Genomic DNA, 19,948 nt, shown 5'->3' on the forward strand with positions numbered 1-19,948 from the left:
CAGTAAAAGCAATGTTGGAATCAATGATCCTTCTGTTGGGGGTGGGGAAGGGGCTTGTATAGATGCTTATCCTATGGCCACACACCCTTGAATGTGTAGTTGCAGCTTAGTAAAAGTGGCTGCCATGACATCGAGTAGACAATAACTCCTCTAGTCCACAAATGAAGCAAAATCTGAGCTGTCTTAACTAATTGTTTTACGTGTTGCAGCTGTAACTTTTTGACTAGATTGTAAATCTCTAGGTCAATGCACCACTCTAAAGAATTGTAGAATTACTTCTACAATGGTAGGCCATTGTAGAATTACTTCTGTGGGTGCAGAAATTTAAGACCTATTTGAATTAGCGTTTTCTTTGAGCCACAATTCAGGCTTCCTCCATCTTTATATTATTGCTGTAAGTTTCTGGGGAAGACTTTCTTACCCACTCTGCACTGTAGGGTGTTTGGTAACACAGTCCCTTCAACTTTCTCACTCCACAGGCCATCTGTGTGGCTGTCTGTGGACTTGGAATGGGGTTCTGTCTTCTGTCACTCAGCAGCCCCTCTAGCGTGGGGATGGCGTGCATGCCTCTGAAGGCCATACTAGTCAGTCTTTCTATAGCCTTGTAAACTGGGACTGGAAAGAGGCTTCTCTAGTAGAACTTACCAAGGAGTTCCTGTCCAGGTTTTTGCTTGCTCACTTGCTTTTTGTAAATGCATTCACAAAAGTTCTATATTCTAAAGATTGAGTTTAATATAAAATTTCCAGACTGAAGTTCTCTGAAGTTCAGTCTGGTGAATTATAGTTCAGAGGCATCTAGTATTAGGATTCAGTTTCATTGCTAGATGTGTGAATTTCAGAACATCTCTTGTCTGCCTACCTCTAGTACATTGAATATGGACAGCAATCAAGAGACCCTCCTGTGAAGATGCAGGGTTCAATCACCACCCCTGGAAGTATTGCACTTGCCCAGGCTCAGGCCCAGGCCCAGGTTCCAGCAAAAGCGCCACTTGCTGGCCAAGTCAGCACTATAGTAACCACCTCCACCACCACCACCGTGGCAAAAACCATTACAATCACTCGGCCAACTGGAGTCAGCTTCAAGAAGGATGTGCCGGTAAGCAGCCCTATCACTTCTCAGGGCTTTTATTGGGGGGTAAACCGAATTAGGAAATGGCTGATTCTCAGTGAATACCAGAGCCTTACCACTCAAGAGAAAATGTTTGTACTTTAGGTTATTGAGTTGTGATCCTCTTTGGATTTGTATCATAAAGCATTTAGCCTCTTGCAAGCATTGGTTGGTAGGAAATAACCTTTGTTGTCCTGCAGAGAACACTTTTGGCAATGAATTGTTAGCATTTTCTAGCCAAAAAGCAAAAATTTAGCTAAGGGTGGGATGGACGGATGGGAATTAACATGGTTTTCCTGTTGCAGGGTGCTTTTTTTAAGGGGGAAACTATAGGGAATGAGGATTGGGTTGCATATCCACACTACATACATAACTTTTTCCACTCTTAGGTCATCTTTCTCGGAAGATTAGAAGTGTTAACTTTACTATTAAACTGATTAAAATCTTTGAACTATTGCCACTTAATACTGTCCCTCTTTGCACTATTTTTTTCTTAATTTGTCATTGTCTTCCTACAGCCTTCCATTAATACTACCAACATTGATACCTTACTAGTGGCAACTGATCAAACTGAGAGAATAGTGGAACCCCCAGAAAATGTTCAGGAAAAAATTGCTTTCATATTCAATAATCTGTCTCAATCAAATATGACCCAGAAGGTAAGTGTGGCAGAAAGTTATCTTGTTTCATTATTCCCTATTTCTAGCGGGAACTCATCTGTTCTAATGCCATGTGTGATGAAGGTGAACAGATATCTTGCAAAAACAAACCTTGTAAATCTTTAATTACAACTGTATTTTTTAAAAATACTAATTTCACTTCCCCTCTTCTCAGTCTGAGTTAATAGCCCTTCTTCTGCGGGAGAAGTTGTACATTCCTGCACCATTGTATTAAATATCTCCCTCCCCTACTTTAGTGAAGGACCTACATGAAATTTCATTGTTTGTTTTTTCTTTTAAAAATAGTTTCAGGTTCTACATCTGTTGAACAGTTGGTCTGTCACACAGCAACTCTTCTTTTAAACTGATGGCAACTTCAGGGACAGTTCTGGTACCTGAAACTATTACTGACTTAATATGGACTAATTTCAAGCCTGTCCTTCTAGAAGATATTCTTTGCGTGATATATTAAAACAGTTCTCCCAAAGATAAGAGTACAGGATGAAATAGCAGCATGAACATGGTCATTACAATGTTTCACCTCAAAATATGTGGGCTCCAATAATTTTTGGACAATTAACTGCTCTTGTTCAGTGGTGCGGTTTTATTATCACAAAGCATTATCCTTTGTCTAAACTAAAGTTGTGTATGGTCACATTCTCTGCCCCTCTGGTTTCAGGTGAACACTTTCTGATGGGTACAGTTATAATAAACTTTTGTACTAGTCATATTGCTGTTTGGCCGATAATTTGTGATCTAGACAAGTGTTCACATAGCAGAATATGCATCTACAGCTAGTACCTGTTTGGTAATCAGAGTCAAGGTTTGTATAGTTAGCTTAATTTCTGTCCTCTAACACTAGAACCTAGGTTGGACTTTAGTCTCATACTAAGAGTAGTATCCTCTTTTCTATAAATACACCTTCAGTTTCCAGAGTTGTCATTCAATAAAGTTGGTTTAATTTAATATTTACTGAATTGTAATGCAGTAAACATTCAGCATTCCACAAAAGATGGGGTGTCTGCATTCAAATGATTGAAATGGATTTAAGTTGATTTATTGGCTGTTGTAATCTGTCTGACCAAAACAGTTCTGGAATTGGAACAAACCCTAACATTGATCAGTACTGGTAAAGTCATTTTACCACTGTCTTCACTGTAATTTCTGTGGTTTTTTTTTGTTTTGTTTTTGTTTTGTTGTGTGATGGAGCCAGGTTGAGGAGCTGAAGGAAACAGTGAAAGAAGAATTCATGCCTTGGGTTTCACAGTATCTTGTGATGAAAAGAGTCAGTATTGAGCCAAATTTTCACAGCCTATATTCAAACTTCCTTGACACTCTTAAGAATCCAGAGTTTAACAAGATGGTTCTGAATGAAACCTACAGAAATATTAAGGTAACAAGTCACTTTTCTTCTGGCGCTTGCAGTTTTCAATAATATAGGCATTGCACGCACCACTATCCAAATATAGCTCAGAGCTTCTAAATTAGCCATTATTTACCAAGTAGACTAACAGGGTTTATTTTCATAATTTGGGCAGGGAAAATGCCTTAAGTACTACTATTGGCCTGAAAACTATCTGTTATGAACATTGATGGGTAGGTTTGCTGTTTCTCTATCCAACTGTTTTGGCTGAGCAGTGTTCTGCAAGGCTTAGTTGAGAGGAACAGGTATTTATTATGAAGCTCTTTTGTCATGGTGGTGAGGGGAGGGCTTGTTTTCCTTAGCAGACTGCTCCCATAAGACAGAGTTCTTACTACAGTGTAATATTGTTTCTATTGACTCTGCCTGTTAACTTGCAATTAATGTAAAGAAACCTTTGTAGGAGCACAGTTAACTTAAAAACTGCACTGGTGTCTGGAAAATTAGATAAGTAAAAACTTAGTGTAAGTGAATGATTAGAGGGGGAAATGTTTGCATTTGACAACTCTGTAAAGATAATTACTTGTTTGCAAACTGTACAGAATGGCCAGCTGAATCATTATACCTATACCAAGAATCAGAGTTGCATATATAGAGCCTTCTTGAATGAAGATCCAAGAAAGTTTTGACTAGACAGTGGATGTCTTACAGATGCCATTTATCAAAGAAAAGAAATTGTCCTGTTGAAGCTGACTAGTTCATTACACAGGATTTATTAAACAAAATACTCTACTGCAGTCATTTTAAATAAGATGTGCAATGATATGGTGAATTTAGCAGAGCTTCTAATAAAATGTATGAATGTGGGGGGATTTGTGGAATACCATGCATGTGTACAATGCCCTCCAAAACCATAGGGGAGGCAGTCCTTATTTGTACCAGTGAAAAGGTTTGGGTTTCACCACATCCCCTGGCAAGGAGTCTCACAGATTGACTATGTAAGAAACACTTCCTTTTGTGTTACATCTGCTACCTTTTAACTTTGTGGTGACCAGATTTCATTTTAATTCTCTTCCAACTAGTGAAGTGCAGGCAGAGGAGGATGTTAAAACTGGGCTAGACTTAAAGAATTTTATTGAAATGGCAAGGAGAAAGTGAAAAACAGGAATCAGTTGGCACTATTTTTAAACCTATGGATGGAATTTCTCTCCACTGTAGGTTACGCTGTAGTGCAAAATAAATCCTTGGCACTGTTCTGAGCGCAACTGACCTTTACCATTTGGTTGATGCTACAGTAAGCTAAGGAATAGAATTAGCAACAAATTCACTACATGTTTAAAAGGTCTTCAGAGACCAGAACTTTATTCACTGCTGACAATTTATATGCCATTATAGGAGGGAGAGGAGAGGCAGTTTTTTTTGTAGCTGTGTTTGGTCCTAGGATGAGAGACATGGTGTTGAGGGAATACCTTTTTTTTAATAGAATAGACTTCTTTTGGTGAGACACACAAGCTTTTGAGGGCTTACAAATAGCTTCTTCAGGTCTGGGAAATGTCTCAGCTAAATACAAAGTGAAACAAATTGATTTGCACAAGAAGTTAACATGCTTTTCAAGGGACCTTTGTATAGGCCACTTCACCTTAAATTGTCCCTTGATATGTGCATTAGCTACTTATCCTAAACAATCTTTTCCACCTTGTACTTAATGGTGGGCCTGGTTTATGCCATGCAGTTAGGTCCAGGTAAGCTGACTTGCATCCACCCAACTATGGAAGTATTTTAAACTTGGCTCTCACTAACGGAAGTGCCACTCTACACCGATTTAGTAACACCACTTCCTGAGTGGTATAAAGTCATGTCTGATGCAATTAGGTCTATGCAGTGTCAATTTAGATGCTGTGTTGCTTATGTTGACTGTTACTGGCCTCCAGGACCCTTCCTACCATGCCCCACACTGACAAGACAATTAATACAAGTGCTTCTTGTGAGGACATGCACCACTGACACAAGTCGCCAAGTGCATACGTACAAGTGATTTAACAGTAGTATCTGTATGCCAACATAAATTCGATCAACGTACTTCTGTAGCATGGACGTGGCCCGAGTATTGTCCCAAGGCCTGAAGACTAACTTTTCATAAGCTTGAAAGCTTCTCTTCAACAAAAGTTGGCCTAATTAAAAAACAAAATTACTTCACCTACTCTCTTACTAGATAGGGATTTCTAGCTGTTGTGTGGAATTTTGAATTGTTAATTTGCGAGCTGTGTAGGTGTGGTAGTCCTGGCATGGAGTTATACTTTTGTAGATCTTGTCAGCTTACTTTAAGTTCCTTGAAGGAGAAGACTTTATTGTAGTTCTCATTAAGGATAAGTGAGTAGGGGACTGTTTCCTAGACACTTGACAAACCATGGTTTCAGTGTACTAAAGTAAAAGGACTGTCTCCTGGCTAAAGCACAGCTAAATGTACACACTGACTTTAGAAAGTCTGAGCTCTACTAAATGATTTGGCTTTGGGAGTTTCTCACAGATTTTTCTTTCCCTTTTGTAATAATCTGTTAGGTGCTCCTGACGTCAGATAAAGCAGCAGCCAATTTCTCTGATCGGTCCCTTCTGAAGAACCTTGGCCACTGGTTGGGAATGATCACGCTGGCTAAAAATAAACCCATCTTGCACACGGTGAGCTCACATGTAATCCGTTCTTCAAAACCCTGTTAAGCTTGTGATAGACGTGAAGTCAAATTCAGCTGAATCTTAACCTGGACTTTCTTAACTTTTTGTTCAACAAGCTTGCTAAACTAAATCTGATTATGTAGTTTGTCTTCTGAACACTTTGGTAACTTATGCATTTAGGAACCTTTGATGATAATTTGTGATCTTAAGTAACTTAGTCCTCTTAAAGTAACTACATAGCAATTACTCCCTAGAAAAACTAGCAGGTAAGATGGTAATGCTGTTCTGATTCAGCATATGTCAGTGCTGTAATTAAATTGTAGCCCTACATGGCATATGAATGTTTCTCCATTCTCCCCCTCCCCTGTCACCAGGTTTCACTGACGTTTTTGTGTTCTAGGATTTGGATGTGAAATCCTTACTTCTGGAGGCTTATGTTAAGGGGCAACAGGAGTTGCTTTATGTGGTGCCATTTGTTGCCAAAGTTTTAGAATCTAGCGTCAGAAGTGTGGTAAGTGAACGCAAACCTGCAAAATGAGATGTAACTATGGAAGTGGCTCTACAATTTAAGTAGCAAAATAAATGTTCTGTAACAAGTATACACTAAATGTGAATTTTTAAAACAAACTTCATTCAAAACCTAATCTCAGGTCTTGGGACAGAAATGGATGGAAACAGGGTGTTGAAAATTGAGAGATGTGACCTGGGAGCAAAGTGAAAAGGTCTTGTAGATACTACAATTTGTTCTGGAAGAAAGGGTTGATTGGAATGTGTGCTTAAACAGCTGTACCTCATTCCTCTGTTTACCCACAAATGAAAGTCCCAGGGGGCCTAACTTTTTTCTGAGGCTATGTCTACATTGTTAGTTGAGCAATAGAACTTTTTTGTTTAGAGATGCTACTCTATACCCAAAAGACACAAGCTTCGCCACAGCAAGTATCTGTGTGAACGGCATAGTATCCTCAGTAGCGCGCACACATTGATTAGTGAATGTTGCTTGTGGGTGTAGAAGTATTTTGTCAGGAAAAGTGCTTCGCTGCCCGGTTTAGTGTCATGGCAGTGCTGACAGCTATGCCACTAAAAGTTCTATTATGTAGACTGGGGGTTTTCAAAGTTTGGGTTGTGGGCCCACCCAATAAGCCACTGGCGGACTGTGGGATGTTTTGTTTATCTAAGCGTACATAGACATGAAGTCTTGCCGCTCCCATTGGCTACGGTTTGCCGTTTCCAGCCAAAGGGAGCTGTGGGTCATGGCCCATGCCACTTCCCAACTTTGAAAACTCCTGGGCTGTGTCTAGATTACACCCCTTTTCCATAAAAGGGATGCAAGTTAGACACAGCGCAATTGCAAATGAAGCAGGGATTTAAATCTTCCCCGCTTCATTTGCATAAACATGGCTGCCGCTTTTTTCCGGCTTGGGGCTTTGCCGGCAAAAAGTGCCAGTCTAGACGCGGATCTTTCGGAAAATAAAGCCTTTTCCGAAAGATCCCTTATTCCTGATTTTTTCGGAAAAGGCTTTATTTTCTGAAAGATCTGCATCTAGACTGGCACTTTTTGCCGGCAAAGCTCCGAGCCAGAAAAAAGCAGCAGCCATGTTTATGCAAATGAAGCGGGGAAGATTTAAATCCCCACTTCATTTGCAATTGCGCTGTCTAATTTGCATCCCTTTTATGGAAAAGGGGTGCAATCTAGACACAGCCCTGCTGTAGACAAAGCCTGAACCTCATTAGCTGTGTCCTTTTCTTTTTCCTGGATCAGCCTTTGTCTCCCCAATTCTACTTCTGCAATGGCACTGTTGATTTTCCAGATGGAAACCACAGTGAACTGGCTTCTAATGTTCGTTTGGAATTTACTTCCTATTTAATTTACTTTAATACTAAATTTAATTTACTTTAATACTAAATTGAGGCTTTTCCCCCCAGATGTACTGCTGGGGAAGGACATTGCCGTATCTACACCATTATTGGAAACTGTCCTTACTTTTTTACAGCTGGACGAATACAAAAAGCTGTTGTGTTTGTTTTAAAGTACACTTGTAAATCAAAACTCAGCACGCCTTTTGGAAAACGTCTTTCTGACACTTCCCCAATCTTCTTATAGGTTTTCAGGCCTCCAAACCCGTGGACAATGGCAATCATGAATGTTTTAGCTGAGTTGCATCAAGAACATGACTTAAAAGTAAGTTGCTTTTAACTTTTTTTTTTTCCCCTGCACTTATTGAACACTTCTTTCTTGGCCAATTAGCTTAGGAAAATGTAATGTTGGAAGACTTCAAATGTAGGTGACTCATGGTGCTAACTCTGGTGCTTCTAGACAATCTCCTTGTGGAATATTGGTCTGGTGCATTGTCTTACGATACAAGAGGTAAATATATAACCTGAAATAATCATACTGGAATTGTTGTGCAGCTAAATCTGAAATTTGAGATTGAGGTGCTCTGCAAGAACCTTGCACTAGACATCAATGAGCTGAAACCTGGAAACCTCCTGAAAGACAAAGATCGACTGAAAAATTTGGATGAGCAGCTCTCTGCTCCGAAGAAGGATGTAAAACAGCCAGAGGAGCTACCACCAATCACAACAACCAGTAAGTAATTGTGAAGGTTTAGCTGTACTATAAAATCACAATCCGGTGCTTTTGAAGTTAAAATGAGGCTTTGCTAAATGTGTGTGTGTGTGTGTATATAGCAGCAGTTTTTAGTGATAAGCTTTATATATTTAGCAAGTCCTCAGAATTTGGAAGAGGAATTAATTAGAAAGCTTCTAGACGTTTTACATGTACCAAAAACTAAATCCTTCATGTGTTGTCAGATATCACTTTAGGCACAAATTCCGTATTTGTCTATGCTGTTTGCCAGAATGTCTACCTCATAGCCTTGTAAAATGTTATGCTGTAGAAACACTAACATTTTTAAACTAGTGGTAATCAGTCATGTGATTGGTGAGCCACATTTCCAACCACCATTAATCAAGAGCCATGTGATTACTATTATGACCTAGAAGCCATCCCACCAAACACACATACAATATGAATATAACCAAATACTCTCAAATTTCAATACAACACAAACTAAATTTAGCCAACTAACTTTTTGTGTGCTGCAGATGAAGTGACATTGTCGACTGTGCAATTAATCGATAAGGGTTAGCCCTGCAAGCACTTAGTCCTGGCTCTTGCCAGGTTCCAGTAGCTACCCATGCTGCAGCTTTGCAAGGAAAGTCATTTAGAACCTGATGGGCAGGCAGCCTGACTCAGTCTTGGCTCGCAGTGGGCCCCTGGAAGCTACCCCCCTGCAGGGGTATTATTGCTACCCCCCCCCCCCTGCAGGGGTATTATACCCCCGGGACCCAGCACAAGCTGGGACTGAGCCAGGCTGCTGTCCAGGCCTCTAAAATTTACTGGAAGAGCTGTGGGGGGAGATGGGGAGGTCCAGGTCTAGGCAAAATACCTTCTGCGGGCTGGATTTGGCCTGCCAAGCCACCACGTCACAGACTCCCTGCCTGCTCCCTGCATGCTGCTGAGAAAAGCAGCCATTGCTACCTTGTAGGGTTCTGTTTGAACAGCTGTGAGCCTGGAGAAGGGAGGGAAGGCTTCAGGTGCTGCTCCCACCCCCAGCACAGTCTCAAAAATGATTTAAAATCTAGAAAACTTGATCTGGGAGAGAAGACTGAAAGATCTGGGCTTGTTTAGTTTAAAAAAGAGAAGATCGAGGAGACATGATAGCAGTTTTCAAGTATCTAAAAGGGTGTTACTAGGAGAAGGGAGAAATTGCTGCTTGTCCTGTCATCAGAGGCCAAGGAGAATAATGGGCTTAAATTGCAGCAAGGGAGGGTTAGGTTGGACATTAGGAAAAAGTTCTTAACTGTCAGGGCGCTTAAACACTGGAATAAATTGCCTAGGGAGGTTGTGGAATCTCCATTGTTGGTGATAATTCAGAGCAGGTTAGATGTCAGGGATGATCTAGTTGATGCTTGGTCCTGTTGTGAGGGGAGGGGAGGGGAGGGGACTGGACTTGATCCTTCAAGGTCCCTTCCAGTGCTAGTATTCTCTGATTCTAACCCAAGTCATCACTGCCTCCTTCACCCAACCTTCATCCCAGACCCAGCGCCTCCTCCATTAATGTGGAAGAGTGTGGCCCTGGACCATTTTCCAAATTCTTGGAGTGGTCCCCATCAGAAATTGCCTGCCTCTGAACTAGAGGCTGGTATCACAAAATGCGTCCCATAGGACTCCAACCTGCTGTTTTACACCCTCTCCCCCTTCTCCCTCCCCCCCCCAAATCTGTGGAAATGGTTGGGTCTGATTACTCCCTGGCTTCTGCGTGCCACAGACAGGCATGGGGGCAGAAGGGGCAGTGTCAGGGACAGGGCAGGGTCTGGCCAACAGGGAGCTCTCCTGGTACCCAGCAAAGGCAGGCAGCCCCAGGGGAGAGTGCTGCTGAGATCCCAGCCCCATGTCAGAAGAGCACCCACACACCTGCTCCCTGACCCACACCAACAGAACACCCACCCTTCTGCTCCTGATCCACAGGAAAATGGCACCTGTGGGGTCCCAGTGTAAACCCCCATACACCTGTTCCCCAGCCCACATCAATAGGGCCGGCACCCACCCACTCGTTCCCCAAACCATGTTAACAGAGCACACACTCCCTTGCTCCTGATCTACATGAAAGTGGAACCCCTGGGTTCCCAGTTTAAACAGCACCTATATGGCACTCCTTCACCCATCTCAGCAGGGCACCAATACACCCACTCCCTGTCAGCAGCCTGACTCACCCAGCAACAGGTTGACATGTGGTGTTGGGAGCAGATCCCTTCCCCTGGCTCAGGTGCTTCATCCAGGGTGCAGAGTGCAGCCCATGGAGAGGCAACAAAGGGCAGCCAGTTGCTGAGGTGTATTATAAATCACCACTCTCTCAATACTTGGTGTTGGACTTTAAAGGGCCAGCTCCTGGAGTCACCAAATGCTAAGCACAGCCAGACTTTTTAGCAGCTGCTAAAAAGGGGAAAATTGGGGGTTCCCTCCCTCCAGTAGCACCCAGAATCAGCTATTCCCAGCGCTCAGAGAGGGGGCCTTGAAGAGCTGCAGGCTATGCCTCAGAGCCGCATGTGAGCAGTGGACTGAGTATCCCTGGTTTAAACTATCCCCCAAATTGGAGGACTAGTGGACTGCTTTTCATGTGGTTGTCATTCTTTGACTGTCTGACTTGGAGGGCCCTTCCATGGTATCCATGACCCAAGCACTCTACATGTCATGGTGTCAAGGCGGAGTCCACAACGAAGGGTGTACCAAAACTGTCCCCATATTCAGTTTGTGTACACACTGTGGGGAAGATCAGTATAGTGAGGATCTCTTACATTACAATGAGGAATTTAAAAACAGTTCTGCAGGTCAGTGAGTAGCAGTCCCGTGTAGTTTACACAATCTCACAAGAATCTGATGTAGAATGGCTTGAATGAAGAATGTACAATTGCAAATTCTCAGTGCTTGAACATCATAGACAGGAACATCAATGAAGTGAGATGGCTAATCTATTGAAAAAGTATAGTAATGTGTAATGTAGTCTGAAGGGGACATACAAAAGAGTCTGGACTGTACTTGCATGGAAAATCTGTAAATACTGTATGCTGGGGGAGGCTAGCAAGGATTGCTATAACTGTTTGTGACACTAGCTTATAGAAAGGCAGCAGTATTTAAAGTGGATAGATGGTGTAATCTGTTAGTGGCATATCACCCTTCTCAGAGGAAAGACTAAGAATTCTGCTTTTTTCAGAAGCTTTGTAATTAATAGTAAAAGCTTAATTTTTTCAAATGCGCGGGGGCAAGAACTTTAGTTTTAGTGAATTAGTTTCTATGAAAGAAGCAACTCTAAAATTTGTTTTACAACTTCTGTGTTCCACAGCTGCTTCTACAACCCCAGCTACCAACACCACTTGTACAGCATCCGTTCCTCCACAACCTCAGTACAGTTATCATGACATCAACGTCTATTCTCTAGGAGGGCTGGCTCCACACATTACTCTAAATCCGACTGTAAGTACTAGAGTTCATTGTGATTTGTTACAGAAAGTTTTTGCAGTCCAGAGTAGAAAATGAGCTGCAGGGGTTTTCACACTTTCACCAAAAAGCACTCTTCTTCTGGAGCTGAGGAAGTCACTACTTCGATGTTGATTGAACTAGGCTCAATGTATACAGTTGGTATAAATCTTTCACACAAGCATGTCGTTCCTCACATGTCCTGCCAAAACTCTTATTCCTGCACCACAGTCTTCCTAGGAGTGGTGTCACAGTGCTTGAAATAAACTTTAGACAAGCATCTGCTAGAAATCATAATGACACACATCTGTACCTTGTGACTTGAACTACATTTGAAATCGATTTTGTAGTCGGGTAAGTGCAGATAACATCTCTGCATCTACTGATATAGGTCCAATCTTGGTGTAGAGATTTTTTTTCTCTAAACTTGTGATTACTTCTCCTAGGTGGCAGCAGTAACTCAGAATACTTTTCAGTGATTAGCTGGTTTACAGTCTAACCTTGCTAATGTAGCAGAGATTATATGTTTATCCACTTCCAGGTTTGACTATTGCATAGAGTATATTTTATCCCACCTGTAAAGAGCCTTTCAAAATTTCGGTTTATAGTAAGCACAATTCATAGACTTGTACAAAACACAATTGGGCTGATGTTTTTAAAATGTCTTTTTCTGTATTATAAAAAGTTAAGATTATCTTTCTGCAGTCACTTTTCTACCTTTATTATGACTGCACCCTGCTTCTAATCATGAATGAACAAGTTAGAGTCCATGAGCATGGAACTTACTCTGGCAGGCCATCAGAAATGCTAACTTCCATTGAGGTACAAAATCAATCTCTTCAGCCATACTTCTGTGATCAAAAGTAAAAAAAGTTCTGTCTTGAGCTACCATTAATATTTTTCTGTTGTCCACCAAATGCCATAGAACATAATGTGGTGAACATAATGAAGTTATCTAATTGTATATAGGTGTACCCCAACACTGAGTTGTTAAAAGACTTTTCCTGTACCTGTCTTAAGGATGTAAAAAGGGTTTAAAAAATACTAACCTGTAACAGATTAACTGTGTATTCAATGGATTTGTAAACAGGCTGCCGGCCTCTCAGAGTTTAACTGTTACCAGAAGCCGAAAAGCTCTTTATTGGTTAACTGGATAAACTTATATCCATATGCTCTGTGTGCACTAAACCTTTTAGAATTTTGGTATTGAATAAAAACAGCCATACTGGGTCAGACCAAAGGCCCATCTAGCTCAGTATCGTGTTCCGACAGTGGCCAATGGCAGGTGATCTGGAAGGAATAAACAGAACAGAAAATGATCCATCCCCCAGGGCCCATTCCCTGCTTTTGGCATACAGAGGCTAGGGATGCCATCCCTGACCATCTTGGTTAATAGGCATTGATGGACTTATCCTCCATTCATATATCTAGTTCTTTTTTTGAGCCCTGCTAGTCTTGGCCTTCACAGCATTCTCTGGCAAAGAGTTCCCTTGGTTGGTGTCTGAAGAAATTCCTTCTTTGCTTTTTAAAACTGCTGCCTATTAATTTCTCCGGGTGGCCCTTAGTTCTTATAGGAAGACGTTAATAACTTTTCCTTATTTATTTTTGCCACACCAGTCATGATTTATAGACTTCTATCATATCCCCCTCTGAGTCATCTTTTCCAAACTGACAAGTCCCACTCCTATTAATCTTTCTTCATGGCAGCAGTCCCATACCTCATCATTTTTGCTGCCCTTTTCTTAGCCTTTTCCAATTCCAGTATCTTTTTTTGATGAAGTGACCACATATGCGCGCATGCCATGGATTTAGAGATAATAGAGATCTTTTTTATCTCCTGTATCCCTTTCTTGATGATTCCCAGCATTGTATGCTTTTTGACTACAGCTGCACATTGAGTGGATATTTTGAGAGCGCTGTCCCCCTTGAGTGGTAAAACCAAACAATCACCAAATCAAGTACAGTCCTCAAAATTGACATCACTGAGCAAATGTTGAGAGACTGAACCAAGATGAGCCAGAAAAACACGGGTGAACCTGGAATAGGACTGCTTCTCAATAAACCTTACAGAAAATAGATAAAACAGAGAAATTTTGGGTAGTGCTGTTTTGGCACAGGTAAATCAATGCTGAAGGTTTGAAAACTAGAAGGCAGTGTTGAACCAAATTGACTGTAGTCCTTTTTAGTTAAAACCTAGCAAATAAGAGAGGATAGCAGAGATGGGCAACATAGGCTGGAAAGTGGGCTGCAAGATTGTAATGACCAACAGTTTCCTGGGATAGAGCAATTTTGCTAACTGTGCTTGAGTACCTAGAATTTGAGGGATGTGCCAGCTGGACCATAGCAGTGCTTTGATGGGATGCACAGGGTGCACACAGCTCTGTCAATGTTGTGTGCAATCAGCATGCACCTCATGTCACATGACCTTGCTTAAGTGCATGTCACTTTGGTTTCCATCCACAGTTTTAGTATTACTAATGTGGCAACGCTGAATGTGAGCAACAGTAAACAAAACGCCTTGTGGGCCACCCACAGAACCCCAGTGGGCTGCAGGTTGCCCACAACTGACTTACAGGCATGAAGAAAAAAGTACAGTTGGTGGAATTCCCACTTTTTAAAAAAAAATTGACTAAAATTAACTTGATAAAAATAAAAAAAAAGCTGGGCAATATTGAGTAAATGTGCTAGTTTGTTACGATAAATACTTTCATGTCACTTTCATCTGCTTGTGAAGCTCAATTTGATAACTTTAAAATACTCAGCCTATCATGGATGAGGGGTGGACTCCTGATCCTCTTTCAGTTAGCCTACTGTAAACTGGGTTGCTTCACTTTCCGTTCCAATAGGAGAGGCTTTTTGTAGCCTCCTGTTCTTTGAGTGCTTGTTCACATTAGGGGGTGTGCTTGTCACATGGCACTGGTGTCAGAATTTTCCCCCTCAGCAATCTGTTGGGGAGCAGTTCTAGTGGCACCTCCATGGTGCAGTATTAAGGGGTGCAGCATGCTACCCCCCAGTTCCTCCTTGCTGGCAGTCATGGTGCATCAGAACTGCTGTGCTCTGGCCAGTTTTCTTTGGCTGTGAAAGCAGCTCATAGAAGGTTAGGGTTGGAAGTAGGGATGTTTGATAGCGTGTAATTGAATAGTCATGTAACCGCATTAATTTTAGTGGTTACACAGCTGTTGGATAGTCCCTGGGGTTAGGGCCGGCTGCCAATGCACTGATTTCCCTACTCCTGGGGAGCTCCCTGCCGCTCATGCTGCTGCCCTTCTATCAGAGGCAGCAGTGCAAGGTTGCAGGTGTAAGCTGGTCTGTAAGAAGAGCTAGTTTAAAAATCAACTTCCTACACAGACCAGCTCCTGCCTGCTGCCCCATGGTGCTGCCTGTGTAGGCAGCAGTGCAGGGTAGCAGGCAGGCAGGGAGTCTGTTCAGTGGATGGCAGCAGGGGAAGGGTGGCAGTCGGCTTGGCAGAAGTTATGTGCAGTTGATATGTGCATGGAGCCAGCTTAAAAGCAGGCTCCCCATGGGCACTGGCTTCCATCATTCCCTCCCTCCTGCTGCCCCTAATACAGACACAGCAAAGGGTGGGGTGGGCAGGTGTGTACAGTTGGTAGGATTAACCTATAAGACCAGGCTTATCAGTTAACCATGTAACCAACTACACACTAACATCTCTAGTCCTGTTCAGGGTTCCCACTCCCTTCCTTGAGCTAATGACTGATGCCTTGGATCTGGGCTGAAACATTCACCTCAGCAATCTCTGAACCCTGGGGATGTGGACCCTCGGGGACATGAGACTGCATACATATCAAGGAGGTTAGAATTGTTCATGTGGCCTGCAAAGTCTTCCCGCTGCACATGTTGGGCAAGGCAGTGTAAGTCCTCACACGCAACACAGCCTCAGTGTTCTACATCAGCATGTAGGGAGGTTCATGCTTGTCAGCCCTGTGTCAGGAATTGCTCCTTCTCTGGGACTTCTGCACCATTTGGAGGCTGTTCACTTCCCAGGAATTGAGATCGCCTCAGCCGGGACTTCTCTTCGCATCACGAGCAATCACTCCATCTGGCAGTGGCCAATGTGGTCTTCCAGAAGTGGGGGATTTCCCCTCGCAGACATCTTTGCCACCAGACAAAAAGTGCCACCAGTTTTGCTTCCATTTGGGGCTGGACAGAGGCTTAATCTGGGACCGTTTCACCCACCATGGTCGGGGGGCCTGCTGTATACAGTCCTGCTGATCCCCCTCATCAGCCAGATCCAGGTTGGATCCTATGGGACAAAGTTTGGGTGATCTTGATTGTTCCGGCATGGCCTTACCAGCCCAGCCCAGCCCGCTCCTGAACATGGTATTGTACTCACTTGACAGACGAGCTAACAGACTTGCTGGGCCCCTATGCAAGGTGGGGACAGCAGCTCTGCACTCCTGGAAGGGGCAGGGCTTCAGATGGAAGGGATGGGGTTGGGGAGCCAATCCTCAGTGCTGCCTGGACTGCTCCTCGCCTCCTAAGCGCCATCTGGGGCTCCAGCAACAGTTTGAAGGAGCCAGCAGTTGTTCCTTTTGCGTGCCCCCCCCCCACTTCCTCAGCTGGCCTGCCCCTTGCCCCCTTCCCATCCACCCATACATCTTGTCGCAGGACCAGTTGACTCCTGCACCCCTGCCTCCCATCCCTGCACTTGTTGACTTGGATGCTTTGTGGTTGAGCACGGAGAACTGTGTCTGCTCAGAGGAGGTCCTAGTAGGCAGCAAGAAGCAGTCTGCAAAGCGGACTTATCCAGCAAAATGGACAAGATTTTCTCTAGGCTTCGGAGTATGGTATCTTGCCCGAGTGAGCTCTGGTACAGTCCATCAAGTGCTTGCTGCAGCTCGTGGAGCAGGGGCCGGCACATTCCTCCATTGGAAAGCATCTTGCAACCACCTCCCCTTTTTCATGATCTGATTCAAGGACAGATTTTCTTCCCCCATGACATGTCAGTGAAATTCCTGTGGGGCCTCAATCATTTCTATCCACCGGTACGGGACCCTGTTCCATTATGGTCCTCTCCGGGCTCACCAGGCCACCATTCAAAGCTCTCTGTTCCTGCTCTTTCCCACCGGCCCTGGAAGGAAGGCAGCATTCCTGGTGGTGGTGATATCAGTGACATGTCTCAAAAATCAGAGCTCTGACCACAGAGCCCCTGTACGTGATCTTCTGTAAGGACAAGATCTAGCAGTGGCCTTATCCAGACTTTCCTGCCAAAGGTCGTTTCTGCCTTTCATGTCAAGTAAGGATGTAAGCGACTAGTCGACTGTCCGATACGCAAAAGCTTATTGGATAGTCGACACGCTTGTTGACTAGTCGCTTCCCCCCTTCTTGCCTCTATCACAGAGGCAGCAAGGTGGGGGGAGAGGGGGAAGAGAACAGGGTCCCGGAGGGAGTGGGCTTAAAAGCTGGTCCCCCACTCCAGCTCCATAGGAGGGGGCAGGCGCAGTGACGGCCAACTTTGAAATGTACAGGAGTCCCCGCTGGGGGTGTAAAAGTTTAAAAAAAAAAAATTCAGTGGTTTTTGTGCATTGGGATAGTATTTTCCCTATTTTCCTTTTGTATGGGTTTTTCAGAGCAACGGGTTGAAATCAGAGTTCGCAGAGGACTCAGAAGGTGGTGTACTAACTTTCATTTTTAATCCAGCTTAACTTTAAATTCCTTCAGTGGATGTCCTGCTGCTTTTCTAGTTGTGCTAGCCTCTCTTAAATACTTCAGTTTCCTTCTCTTTGCCTCTTACCTTTTTAATGCATTTCTGTTCATTTCCAGGTTTTTTTCTTTAGCTCCCTTTAGAAAGGGTTACCTCTGCACTGTGGATTCAATGGATTCACCTTCCAATAGAACTTTTATTAGGAAGTCACACTTCGTGTGTTCAAATATGTCCCTTGAGAGTAAAGTCCCTGTATTTATTTTGAATGAATTCCTTAGTGGAAGAAGAAGCAGCGATTGAATTTCTGTGGCCTGCATGCTAAGATCATACATCAGTTGTAACTATATATTAAATATTGAGTGTTGTGAAATTTTGAATATTTTGGCGGACAGAAGTCTTGAAAAACTAGTTTAACTGTGCGTGTACTTGTGTTCTTTGACCTTGGTTTGATCCTTCTGTTGACTTCATTTTCCCCTGTAGATTCCCCTGTTCCAGGCCCATCCACAGCTAAAGCAGTGCGTGCGTCAAGCTATCGAACGTGCAGTGCAAGAACTTGTCCATCCAGTGGTAGATCGGTCCATTAAGATTGCCATGACCACCTGTGAACAAATAGTCAGGAAGGACTTTGCACTGGATTCAGAGGAATCACGCATGCGTGTAGCAGCACACCACATGATGCGGAACCTGACTGCTGGCATGGCCATGATTACCTGCAGGGAACCTCTGATGATGAGCATCGCTACCAACTTGAAGAACAGTTTTGCTACTGCCCTGCGGGTAAGATGGTGCAGCTTCATTGCATTACCATAATCTGGAGTATTGTCTATTGGATTTACCTGGAGTCATGAATGTAGAGGATCCCTGGGAGCAAGAAATAATTGGCTGACAACATGCTTAGCTGAAGCACAACTAAGTTTGCCTTAAAATAGTAGAGGAGTTGTTCGCCCTCAGACTTTCCAGACCACTGAGATGCATCTCCTGGTGTCTGTATCAGACTTCATAGACCAGAACTTCCTGATTGCTTTCAACTTTCCTGGCCTTGAAGTGCATTTCACCTTTAAAATAGAACCCCAAATCAATGAGAGAATAGCCCTTATTCCTGAAGATTACATTGCCTGGCAGAGTATACGAGCTTGTCTTGATATGGGTATATGCTTCAGACCTTCCACTCCATTCATGTAATAGTCCCATTCTCAAATATAAAACTGGGAGATCATTCAGTACAGTCAGATTGGTTGATGTAGAGGCTATTGTCAGGTCTCTGACACATTATTTGAAAGCATCCCCTGGAGCTTTTTTATCCATTGACTAAACTGATGTCAGAATAGTTTTGTTTTTAAACAATTTTTAAACTGCCAGGCCTTAACAAATCACTCAGTAGGTCATTAGCAACCCTCAAGTAGATGAACCATTTTGGGTAGATAGGAAGGTTGAAGCATCATGCAAGTTCAAGGGATAGTTGTTACAAGAGTAAAATTAGGGCTCCAGAAGAAATCCTTTTATGTAGTTGTAAAGGATCATATTGTGCTGAAATGGCTCAGTTGCATGGTAGAGGACTGAGGGCCGGATTTTGAGGGCTTGTGTGGGGAATATGAAAGGATTCATAAGACTGATACCCAACTTTTGTTCACATTTGGCCTGTTGGTTGCAGTGCTGTAGATGACTTGCTTTCGCAGATTGGAGGCAAGGATGAGAATCTGTTGTCTGATGCTCTTGTCTTAGAGCAATCATGATAGCTGGAGGGGGAGCAACATGCCTCACCAGTTCACGTTACAACTCTGCTGCGAGAGGGAGTCTCCTATTCATAGCATAGCTTCACAATCGACAGTTCTTACCAACTGCAAGGATGTTCAAGCAGTTTGCTGACTGTTTGGCAAGGCTGAGTGCTTCTCAGATATGAACTTCTGCTGATTACCCATGTCTCTCACCCTGAGGGACTAATTCACTGTAATGCACTTTTCTTTTGGCTATAGAAACCTAAAGTAGTGCTAGATGAAAGTGTCTTTTTCATTGTCTGAGCCTAATGTTGAGAGCATGCAAAACCAGGACGCTATGTTAGCTTGTAGTGATGGTTATGGGGTAGGTAGGTGTGAGAATTCCTAAATTGTTGTATATAGGGGCCTGGTAATCTCCAACTGCTGCTCCATGCAATAGCACAGCATTTAATATCACCAGAGGTGTGAGAGAGCTTGGTTTAAATTGAGGGAACTAACTGGTAAAGCTTCTTGACTCTTCATATGCCAGGGCTGAGGGGTATAGTGTGGTGTTGCTATAAGTGACTGACACTTTAGTTATATGTAATTGTCTCAGTATGGTTTAAGCACTCAGCTTCTATCTGTCAGAGTAATCTGTAGTTAAAATGCTAACTTGGATTTACTGCCTGGTATTTATCACTTCAGTCCTAACAGCTTTGCCATTTGATATCTCATCAATTATTGGTCTTGATGAG

At 43.0% G+C, this 19,948-nt stretch overlaps 1 protein-coding gene and 1 non-coding gene across 15 annotated transcripts in view; both read left to right on the forward strand.

Annotated features, from left to right (window-relative positions):
* The window catches only part of CNOT1 (CCR4-NOT transcription complex subunit 1), a 96,669-nt gene that overhangs the window by 54,779 nt on the left and 21,942 nt on the right, over positions 1-19,948 (forward strand). For all 14 annotated transcript variants that reach the window (XM_075940495.2, XM_075940506.2, XM_075940497.2 and 11 more), the window contains 9 exons: positions 866-1,096; positions 1,627-1,767; positions 2,981-3,160; positions 5,687-5,803; positions 6,198-6,308; positions 7,899-7,976; positions 8,207-8,384; positions 11,701-11,831; positions 17,980-18,276. In XM_075940495.2, the coding sequence (XP_075796610.1) occupies positions 866-1,096; positions 1,627-1,767; positions 2,981-3,160; positions 5,687-5,803; positions 6,198-6,308; positions 7,899-7,976; positions 8,207-8,384; positions 11,701-11,831; positions 17,980-18,276 (1,464 nt within the window). The remainder of the gene's footprint in view (positions 1-865; positions 1,097-1,626; positions 1,768-2,980; positions 3,161-5,686; positions 5,804-6,197; positions 6,309-7,898; positions 7,977-8,206; positions 8,385-11,700; positions 11,832-17,979; positions 18,277-19,948) is intronic.
* LOC112546605 (small nucleolar RNA SNORA46) lies at positions 4,302-4,439 on the forward strand. Its single transcript, XR_003090336.2, has one exon. It is a non-coding gene; the product is annotated as a small nucleolar RNA SNORA46 (small nucleolar RNA).

The sequence above is a fragment of the Pelodiscus sinensis genome, chromosome 12 (genome assembly GCF_052426305.1).
Source record: "Pelodiscus sinensis isolate ZL-2025 chromosome 12, ASM5242630v1, whole genome shotgun sequence".
Taxonomy (NCBI): Eukaryota; Metazoa; Chordata; order Testudines; family Trionychidae; genus Pelodiscus; species Pelodiscus sinensis.